Source organism: Psammomys obesus, unplaced genomic scaffold (assembly GCF_907164565.1).
Source record: "Psammomys obesus unplaced genomic scaffold, mPsaObe1.curated_primary_1811, whole genome shotgun sequence".
Taxonomy (NCBI): Eukaryota; Metazoa; Chordata; class Mammalia; order Rodentia; family Muridae; genus Psammomys; species Psammomys obesus.
In genome coordinates this window covers 6,015,041-6,025,731 of record NW_026596039.1, presented here as the reverse complement: position 1 = coordinate 6,025,731, position 10,691 = coordinate 6,015,041, and the positions used below count along the sequence as shown (strand labels likewise).

The 10,691-nt window shown below is 50.9% G+C and overlaps 1 protein-coding gene across 2 annotated transcripts; it reads right to left on the bottom strand.

Annotated features, from left to right (window-relative positions):
* Nucleotides 1-4,847: 4,847 nt before the first annotated feature.
* Thy1 (Thy-1 cell surface antigen) lies at nt 4,848-10,427 on the bottom strand. Of its 2 annotated transcripts, XM_055622362.1 has the most exons (4): nt 10,341-10,427; nt 7,373-7,434; nt 6,469-6,804; nt 4,848-6,112 (listed from the first exon to the last, which is right to left on the bottom strand). In XM_055622362.1, exons 2-4 carry the CDS (start codon nt 7,407-7,409, stop codon nt 6,000-6,002), a joined length of 486 nt encoding a protein of 161 aa, XP_055478337.1. In that variant the 5' UTR covers nt 7,410-7,434; nt 10,341-10,427; the 3' UTR covers nt 4,848-5,999. The 2 variants fall into 2 exon arrangements, with proteins under 2 accessions (XP_055478337.1, XP_055478338.1); XM_055622363.1 differs by lacking the exon at nt 10,341-10,427 and having other exon boundaries at nt 6,469-6,796; nt 7,373-7,438.
* Between the last annotated feature and the right edge of the window lie 264 nt (nt 10,428-10,691).

The window sequence follows — 10,691 nt, the reverse complement described above, 5'->3', positions numbered from 1 at the left end:
CTGTCCTCTCCGAACTTCCATGTGAATGTCCAGTGACATAACAAATAGCCTACATCTGGTTCTCAACATCAACAGTTTCTTGGCATTGTCTATCTTAACAAGTGTGATGTCGTTGTTTGAGACTGGGATTCCCTCTCACTTCCTCTTAGCCCCTCCCCAACACAAAAATGGACACTGGTAAGCAAACCCTCAAATGGAACTGGCAGAACATCAATAGAAGTCTTTAAGCATGTTAATATTTTTTTTTATAGAGACAAAAGTTATTATTAGGTTTATAATATAAAAGCAGCCCATTACGCCATCCTATATTCTCATTCCCCTAAGCGGTCACTCTTAACTATTCAGTTCTCCTATTTGTTTGTTTTATATATATAAATCTTTATGCATATATGTATATACTCCTTATATCAACATAGTAAGTCAGATTCTAGATAACAACAATGGGGTCACACATGAGGAACCTACTGGTTACTTGGTTCTTGAGGCTGGAGCCTTGACAGTCTAGCTAGAATAGCTGGACAATGCTAGAATAGCTGTTTCTCACTGCAGGGGAGTATCAATCAGTAGTTACTCGGTCCACAAGGTAGTGTGCCTCAGTGGTCCCAATTTGGTACTAGCTCTTGTGGGTGTGTGCACATACACACATGGAAGCCAGAAGAGAATGTTTTGTGTATTTCTCTATTGATCTCCACCTTTAGTATGTATGTATGCATGCATATATATGCTTTATATATATAAATATATATAAACAAAAATTATATTTATATATAATTTTTGTTTATATATTTATATAAAATTACATAAATATAAAATTATATATATATATATATATAATTTTTGTTTAACCAAACCTGATTCTAGCCATTTCGGCTAGGCTGGCTGGCTAGATCTTGGGACTTTCCTGTCTCTGCTCCCCAACACTGGGGTTACAGGCATGGGAGCCATGCTTGGCTTTTACATGAGTGCTGGGAAGGCTTGGGTTTTACATGAGTGCTGGGAATCTGAACTCAAGTCCTCTTTCTTTTGCCACAAGCACTCTAACCTACTGAGATACCTCCCTTCTTTTTTTCTTTTTCTTCCTCTCCTCATCCTCCTCATTATTATTGTTATTCTCGAGACAGGGTTTCTCTGTGTAGCCCTGACTACCCCAGAACTCACTCTGTAGACCAGACTGGCCTCAAACTCACAGAGATCTGCTTGCTTCTGCCTCCTGAGTGCTGGGATTAAAGGTGTGCCCATTGCACCTGGCACTTGTTCATGTTCTCATCTTTTCCAAAGAGCTTTGTTGTGGCTTCTGGTTAAGACCATACTTAATGTTATCTCAGTCCGTTCTCTCTGCCATGACAAATACCATGGACAGTATGGCCTTCAAGCAAGTGACAGAAATGTACTTTTCACACACTCCAGCCACTGTGCTAGGGAGCGTGTGTGTATGTGAGTTCTTTTAGTAAATCTCTGTAGCAATTTAAAAAACGAATATAGTGGAAAAGAGAAGATTACTCCAACCTGAAAAAGGTGAAATTATAAAAACAGTACAAGAGGGCTCAGTGGTTAAGAGCACTTGCTCTTCTTCCGGAGGACCTGGGTTCAATTGCTGGCACCAGATGGCAACTCCCAAGCATCTGTAACTCCAGTTCCAGGGGATCCAATGCCTGCAAGCTGTCTGTACCCTCGAGGTGGGCAGTTAGAGGTCTTATATACCTGTGACTTGGTTTCCCTCAGGGTAGCAGCCTGTATAACCAGAACAATAGCAAAGTTGGGACATTAGCCTTGGCAAAGTTTGCAGGCTTTATTCAGATTTCATCCGTCTTCTATTTTAACTCTTCCTCTCCAAGTCACTACTTCTCTTTATTTTCACCTCTACAACTTCTGTCCAAGGCATCATCCTCTCTTTGGACTACTGCAATATCTTCTAATCCTCCCTCCCCAAATCAGTGTCCCACACCATAGCCCAGGCTAGGTTGGCTATGTAGCCTATCCTGGTCCAGAAATCATGGCACTCTTCTTGCTTCAGCCCCCCAAGGACTGTGATTGCAAATGTAAGCTTCTACCCCTGGCTTTCGCCTTTTTGTTTCAATTACTATTCTCTGGTCTGTCTCCACTGAGCAACAGGAGAGAGCTAAGCACAGCTTAGATCAGATCCTGGTGCATGTAGCCTGTGGCCTATGAATACCATGATAGTTATGATTATAGCCCAACACTAAATCGTAAACTTTGGGGGCATGGTGTTGTACTTCTTTAATCCCAGAATGTGGGAGGCTGAAACAGGCAGATCTCTGTGAGCTCAAGGTCAGCCTAGCCTACATACAGAGGTTCTAGCTAGCCAGAACTCCCTCTAACTAACAAAGCCCTTCCTGAGTGTTGAGCCATACTTGACTTCCGTAGGTCACTGCTATTGGTGGTCTTAAGCTAATTCCTCTGACCTCGAGTCTTCCATTTGCCAGCAAAGAGATGCTTTCTGTCCAACGGCTGGGAAAGAGTCTGGGCTACATAGTCTCCCAAGACCAAGAGCACTGGGCCTGGGTGAGGAAAGCTGTCCCACCATTGCCTAGAGTCCTCTTGGACTGAGCAGGAGTGAGCTGGTGACTCTCTAGTCCATGCTGGTCCTCAGAAAGATCTTAGTCTAGTGTTCTGCCATGGGTGCACATGGGGGGGGGTGTACCTGGCCCCCAACACAAAAGCTACAAGCTCAGGCAGCAGTTGGGTTTTGTGCAAGGAGGCAGGAAGATGCGTGTCTCAGGTCCCTGAAGCTGTGTTGTTTTCCCCTCTTTGCCAGTGAAACTCCCCACATCTCACCATAACCCCTTTGGCCTTCCCAAGGGAAGGACATCTGTACATCAGGGAGACGGCTACAGTGATGGCTGGTACAGTCTGTGTCAGTGGTTAACCCCATTTGGACATAGGGTACAGAGAAGGGCATCAAAAAACATTTAAAATAAACATTTTGAAAAACAATTTGGTGTGTGTATGTGTGTGTGCATTCACACACAAATACAAGTGTGCCATGGAATAAGTGTGGAGCTCAGGATGGCTTTCAGTGCTTGGCTCTCTCTTTCTACCAATGTGTGTTCCGGGGACTGGACTCAAACCATCAGCCTTGGTGACAAGTGGTTTCACCTACTGAGCCATCTCACCAGCCCCAAGACAGGGACATTTGATGCTCTTGGGCAAGAATTCTAGGCCACTTAAGTTTGGGAACTAAGTGGCCAAAGGTAGAGAGAGGTTACAGGCGAGAAAGTGGGTGGGAAGCCCGGGCCATATGGGCAGGAACCTCAGACCTTTCTAAGTGTCCCAGATACTACAGACTTCCCACAGTCTTTACAAGATTTGCTGACTTGGCCAGAGGGACTGACAAGTATCACGGCCAGCTGTGAAAACCTTTAGCATTCCTGTCTTCATTATGATTGCTTAGGGTTGGTTTAGGTTGCAAGGCCTGCCTGATAGCTTTTTTTTCTTATCTTCTTCTGCCCTCCTGGCCCACGGTCCTCTGGTTTCTTAGGTGTATCCACTCCAGGCCTCAGAGTTGGCAACTCTGAGGTAACTTCAGAAAGCAATCCCACCTCCCTAACAGCTGAATGTGGCCACAGAGCTCTCTAGGAGAGTGCCAAGTGTGACAAAGGTGAAATGAGGAATTCCACCCAGGTGCCAGGGTCTCACACTGACTTCTCGCTTGGTGTTTCCTATCTGGCCTCCCAATTCCTTCCAGAAGAAAAAAAACATGTTAACTCCACCCCTCACTTCTCTAAGGGTGAGGCCTTCCAAACTTGCCTGGTGTTTGTTTGAATCATTCCTTCCCTGCAAAGGTTTTCCTAGACTTCTCTGGTGTGATACGTTGTAAGGAAACGTATCACACTAAGGAAATGCTGAGCAGAGAGCCTGGGTCTTGAGAGTGTCCCTTCCCCAGACAGCTGCACCTGCAAAAGGACTGTCAGCCGCATGGTGTGTGATGGGTGACTTCTTCTGCCTTCTTCAGGCCTGGTCAGAAGGGCGGCCAATGCAAGGGCAGGAAGATTGGGGAGCGAGTGGTACTAACTTAGATAGGGATGTTTAAAAAAAATGTTCAGAGAATTATTGTATCCATGCTAAATACCAAAAGATTCAGCCTCCTCCCCCACATTGCCTGTCAAAGTGGGGTTGTGCTGTCTCAGTAGTTCATTGCAAATGGAACCCGAACAGTTACCACTCTGCAGTTCTCAGAGGGGTGTGTGTGTGTGTGTGTGTGTGTGTGTGTGTGTGTGTGTGTGTGGTGTCACAAACCCAGGAAGAAGGCCTGTTGTGCCTGCTCACGTTTTACTCACTACTTTTTGAGGAGGAATCCAGGGATGGGACCCTATGTTTTCACTCTGGAGGGGAAGCTTATGTAGCTCTTTCTCAGGTGGTTGTTTTTGTATTGAAGGCCTGATGCTTGTGTCCCCCCCCCCGCCCCCATTGTCCCTGCTCCAGGGCCCCAGGGCTCCAGAGCATGCCCTCTCAGCACCCAGGACTTCAGGGTGCATTTCTGTAGAACTAAGGCTGAGAAAAAAAGAGGCGGGGTGCATACTTCAGCACAAAATCCCTGGCACTTCTCGAGCTACATGGCCAGGCTCGCGTGTTGGCGGTGGGTGAACGCTGTTGCCGCATGAGTCAGCAGAGAGAACACACATCAATCTGGGCAAAGATGTCACGTTAGAGTCACTCTCAAGAGAAACCCAGCTATATGGGGCTGCAGAAAGTGGGAGACAGAAGGCAAGAGATAGGAAGGGCCGGGGTACCCCAGAGTCCTGCTGGACCTACTGCACACAGACACACCTTGCCAAACCATCCAGTTTGGGGACCTTGGAAGACTGTAGCAGAGACAGACACGGGGACAGACTCCAGAGACTTGGTTTTATTGTGCAGTTTTCTTTTTCCTCAGTGAGATGCTTTAAGCTGTGGTGGCATTACACACGGTGACAGGACGGGCAGAGCTGCCAGCGGGAAAGAGGGTGTTTGGAAAAGCTGTCTTCCCAAAAGTGTGCACACTGCTTCTCACGCCACCACCTGCCTCTGACACTAGGAATTCCTGAACAAGGCAGGTTGCAAGACTCTGGTTGTTTGGGGGATCTGGGACAGCAAGAGGAGCTGGCACAGAGGGGCAAGGGGAAGAAGAACAAAGAATCTTCCTTAGCAAGTTGAGTCCAGCTGGGTGGCCCTAGGGCTCCCTTCCTTCACTGACTTAGATCCTGTAGTCAGAATTCTGCCTCCTTGGGAGCAGAGAAAGGGCTTCTTTCTCTGCCACCCTTTTCATTACAGGCAGTGGCACTGGAGACCGCAGGCTCTTGTTTTAGAGGAGGGATGATGGCCCCCTACCTCCTATCCTTTCCCCCAATATTTCCTGGCTCAATATTCCCTCCATCTTTCCTGAGTGTACCTTGGCTCAAGAGCCCCAGGGGATTTCTTCAGCGATAGGAAGGGGCTTGTATGTGGTGGCTGAGAATGATCTTGTAGAAGCTACGTTCTCATCCTCATTAGATGGGCCACAAAGGCACAGCAGCACCCTGATATCTTCAGGCATCCCCTCCCTGCCCACTGGGCGCATCAGGCACAAACACACTCCATCACCCTCATCCATACCTCTTTCAGGCATCTGGCTTGGTTGGCAAGGAGGAACTCCCCCCTCAGAGACTGATATCCTGCCACCCTGCAGCCCATCATATGCCCTTATGCTCCGTCAGGTCCCCAGTCCTGGCCTCCCTTGTCCCAAACTCTCAGAGGAAGGAAAGGATAAGCTCTAAATAAACAGACAGAAGCAACCCTGGAATAAAGAGTACAAAATGACAGCCAGTGGTGTGGAGAGAGCGGAGTGGCAGAGGTGGGTGGCAATGGCATGCAGCACTGGGGTTCCTTATGAGGGACAGGGTCCCCGTTTCTCCCCATTTTTGAGATATTTGAGGGACTAGGGGAGGGAGTCAGCTGACACAGAGAAACAGGACCTCTTTACTGGGCCTGGAGGTTTCCTGTTTCTTCATGGGCCCAGCCAGTCACAGAGAAATGAAATCCATGGCTTGGAGGAGGGAGAGCGAAAGCAGGAGCAGCAGCAGCCATGAGGTGTTCTGAACCAGCAGGCTTATGCCACCACACTTCACCAGCTTGTCTGTGGAGAGAGAAGGGGCGGTCAGGACCCAGGTGGGCGGAGGCAACACCAGGTGTTAGTCCTTTAACAAGCCAGCGCCTTGATGTCTTAACAGAACCACTATACTGCCTGTCCCACTTTCAGTTTCTTCAGCTCTTTCTACTTCAAGGCTCTGCCGATCTGGCCCCTGATCTTCCCCCTACTCACAACACAGATGGCAGTGGTTCCCCAGGGGACCAGGTAGAAGTTAGGGGAACATAAGAAGGCTCTAGGGCTCCTCTCCCCTCTGACCTGGCTGCCCACGGTTTTTGTAAGCAGATTGGCTAACCCCAGCCTGGCTAACCTGGCCATTTCATCTTTCTGGGGACCAGTCTCACCTCTGAGCACAGAGATGTTTTGAAAGGAGACCGTGGGAGGCTGGGTAGAGGCTCGCAGCTCACACGTGTAGATGCCCTCGTCCTTGTTGGTAAAGTTGGCCAAGGTGAGGACCTTGATGTTGGGCTTGCTGGAGAGGCTCACCCGAGAGCGGTACGTGTGCTCAGGTACCCCGAGGGTGCCCGAGAGCACGTACTTCTTTTTCTCTCGGGTCAGGCTGAACTCGTGCTGGATGGGCAAGTTGGTGTTATTCTCGTGACGGCAGTCCAGGCGAAGGTTCTGGTCCACCAGGCAGGCTGTCAGGCCGGTCACCTTCTGCCCTCGGGACATCTGCAAGACTGGCACAGCAGTGCCTTCTCTGAATTGGGGGAGATAAAGAGCGGGGGCCTCCCACCTGCAGGAAGAGTGGACTTGGCCTGGCTGGGGAGGATGTGTGGTTTGCACTCACCCCTCGGGTATTGGTGGAATGTCCCACCCCCCACCCCCAGACTCCAACTTCCATCTCTAATCTGCTGGAGCTCTGGACCCCATCAATGTTTTTCAATACAGGACGTCAAGAGGAGGGTTTTTGTTTTGTTTTGTGAGTCAGGGTTTCTCTGTCTGAGGAACACCTCTGGCTGTCCTAGAACTTGCTGTGTATACCAGGCTAGCCTCTGACTCAGAGACCTACTTGCCTCTGCCTCCTGAGTGCTAGGATGAAAGGCATGCATCACCACCGCCCAGCAATAAGAGTTCTTAGTCCCGTATGGAATTTCCAATATGACAAAGATCACCACCAGCAGCAGGTGATCGGTAAGACTGAGTCCTCTGCTACCTGTGCCTCTGAGACTATGGCAAAGAGGCTACTTCCCTGAGTGGAAGGAAGCCAGATGCCCTGGAATGTCAGCCCTGACCCTTGCCCAGTACCTGAAAGCAGGAGAGCGATGCCGATGGCTGGGTTCATGGTGCCGAGAGTTCTGTCCTGGATTCTGGGGTGGGAAAAGCCGGGTGTCAGCCAAGAGATGGGACAAATGGGTTCACGCTTAATGTCAGGGCTTGAGGTCCATGGAGAAGATGATGGACACCTAAGCCGCTCTTTTCACCCCCTTCTCTTTGAAGGTGACACTGCCTAGGGCCCTTTGCCACTCAGGGAAAGCAAAGGAGGAAAGAGCTCACTTCCTGTGATGGTGTGTGTCTGCATTGTCCCTGCATACTTCCCTGTTGGGTGACCTCATCCCTTCTCTGGGATGTAAGACCTACAGGGAAAGGATTGCCTACATTTAATATTTTGATTTGCAGGGTGGTGGTGGCACTGAGCTACAGAGTTAGTGCCAAGACAACCGGGGCTACACAGAGAGAACTTGTCTTGAAAAACAAATACAAGCCGGGCGTGGTGGCACGCCTTTAATGTCAGCACATGGGAGGCAGAGGCAGACGTATTTCTGTGAGGAGGTCAGCCTGGTCTACAAAGACAGGCTAGGACAGCCAAGGCTACACAGAGAAACCTTGTCTAAAAACAAAACCGAAACAAAACAAATAATAAATAAATAGACATTTTTTTTTTTAATTTGGTAAGCTACACATAACTTTTCTTGTCTTAGTCAGTCTGCCTGTGTGCTTCAGGAGCATTTAGGGTTGGTCATGTTGCTGTGCAGCCAGTCTCCAGAACTCAGTCTTTCCAAATGAAAACTTTCATACCCACTAAACAAACAAACAAACAAACAAACAAACCCTCCCTCAGACACTAGATCTTGTTCAGAAGATGATCCTTAATGTTGATGATGATCCAGGTCAGACTTAGCATAGAGTAGATACTCACATACTTGCTTATGTATTGATAGGGTCTCACTATGTAGCTTGGGCAGGCCTCAAACTCACCAAACTGCCCCAGCCTCCTGAGTCCTGGGGTTATAGGTATACACCTCCACCTGTCCTGTTATTATTTTATTGAGATAGTATCTCCCAATGTAGCTCAGGATGCCCTCGAACTCTGTCCTGCCTCAGCTCCCTGGGAGGTGGACAAAGATATTTTATTGAATAAATAGGATTGTGATTGGTTTTTTTTTTTTTTTTTTTTAAACAACAACCAATAAGCATCTGACACTATACACTATGTCCCGCAGTAAGTGGCTCAGAAAGCTTAATGGCCAGGGATGAATTCAGGCACGTATGTGTCTCATCGAGGCGCCACACAGGCCTGTATAGGACACAGGATGTGAATGAGAAGCCACTGCGCACTCATGGCATGTAAGGTAGAGATGTTTGCAAATGGCCAGCTCTTGAGGGGTCCTGAGGCTGCAGTTTCCTGCCTTCCCTGCAGCACCCCAGCTCAACACGCTGGCAGGTAGTCTCCCCTGCCCTTGCTCGAGAGGCCTTTGTGCGGGGAGTGCCCCCCTCTCCTTCTCGCAATCCAAGGTCTGTGGGGGAAAGAGACCAGGGTCCACAGGGTGGGCTGTGACAGTGAATGCCATCTCAGCCTGGGGAGAAGTTGCGGCCTGGAGGCCGGATCCCAAGGCACTGTGGTGGAGAAAGGGGACTATTTATTTTAGAGACAGGGTCTCCTTAAGAAGCCTTGGTGGACTTGGAACTCGCATTGTAGCCCAAGTTAATCTCGAACTCGGAGATCCTTCTGCTTCCACTTGGCATAGGGCTTGGGTCTGAGAACGCTGGGTTATGGAGCGCGGGATTGGGATCGGGGCGGTGGGGGGAGGGCGATGGGGGAGGGATAGGGTACCCTAGGGGAAAGAAATGGGGCTGGGGCTGGAGAAGCCTGACAGAACTAGATGGAAGGGCGGAGGGGCCTGGCAGAGCAGCTGCCCAGAATTTCGAAGCCTACACTCAGCCAAACTGGGCGCCCTCTCCCCGAGGCCGGGCCGGCCTGACCCCACCCTGAAGCCATTTCCGTATTTCAATCCTCCTCTACCAAAGGAGGCCCCCCTTCCCCCCTCTCGCATCCTATCTAGCTCTCCCCACCCCCGCGTCTGCCACTCAGCACTGCGGTTTCCTTACCTGCGGTGCCCCGCACCCAGCCAGCCGCGAGGCGAGGTCAGCCGGCGGAGACTCCCTCCAGTTTGCCACCCACCTCCTCAGTCTACGCGCGCCACCCCCCTACTCTAGCGATCTGAGTTTGGGTGTGGGGCCTGGCTACGGTGGAACCGGGAGGAGCTGGTCCAGAGCAGCAGTGAGGTCGAGCGGTTTCAACCCTGGAAGTCTGGTCTGGAGGGGGGGGGGGAGGGACCACTCCCTTCCCTGCCCCGGGCCTGCAAGTCCCGGCCCCCACCTCTGTCATGCAGGTTACAGGTTAAACTTCCACGCTTCTTATAGGGACGCGTGCAGCAAGCATCTGGAATTTCTTCTCTTCAGGAAAACGAGGCTAATATTAGCAGGCCAGGGGTGTACACTCATCCCGAGAGCCTCTGCCTACTCCTCAAAGGTTTAAACAGCCTTTGTTCACCCTCCCCCAATTAAACGAGCTGCTCCAAGAAGCCTGCCTCCCCGCAAGTCTGGTTCTCCCCTCCATCACCCCCGGCGTCCCATCTCTCCTTTCCTCTCAGGCCACCGATCTGACCGCAGGTGATCATGCCATCAAGGGGTGGGTGTGGGGGGGGACGGAGCGAGAGATACACTTCGGGGGCCCTGGGTGGAAGGCAGAACCAAAGACTGTCCTCCGTGTCCTTCCTCGGTCTCGGAAGGCGTCCGCCAGCAGGCAAAAGCTAGCAACCCTGCACAGCTCCACTCCCGCCCCGGCCTGGGATGCAGGTCCCTCCCGCAGTTCCCTTGCGCTCACAGAGAAGCGCTCGGGTATCCTTTTCCAAAGCTGCAGCTGGGGAAGGCTTGAACCCTCGCCCTGCGGCTGTCCCTGCGGGTGTGGGTTCCTCCCAGCTCCTGCTCTCACCTGGACTCGCGTTGCTGCAGCCTCCTTCGGATGCACCACCGCCTCCAGTTGCTGCACCCAGCGCGAAGCCCGCAGTTTTCACCAGGGGTGGGGGAGAGAGGGGGAAGCAGGGAGGGCCTCGGGGTTCAGCCAATCAGAGGCTGAGGAAAAAAAAGGATGGGGGGGGGGGGGGGGGGGGGCGGGCGAAGACTGGTAGGAGGTGTCGGGTTTGGGTGTCCGAAGGTGGCTTGCTGCTACTGAAGAGGCGCCCTCGGCCCTAACGGTTGGGCAGACCTGCCCGGGGTAAAGAAGGTTTGCGATCTTGGGGATCAGGGTGGGGCATCCTCCTTCTCACAGTCGGAAACGCTTGCA

Excerpts from the sequence above, each read along its gene's own strand:
- Thy1 (XM_055622362.1), bottom strand. The coding sequence starts at position 7,409 with ATGAACCCAGCCATCGGCATCGCTCTCCTGCTTTCAG. Across the intron at positions 6,805-7,372 it reads CATCGCTCTCCTGCTTTCAG|TCTTGCAGATGTCCCGAGGG; the intron begins GTACTGGGCAAG and ends CTGCTGTGCCAG. Across the intron at positions 6,113-6,468 it reads AAACATCTCTGTGCTCAGAG|ACAAGCTGGTGAAGTGTGGT; the intron begins GTGAGACTGGTC and ends CTCTCTCCACAG.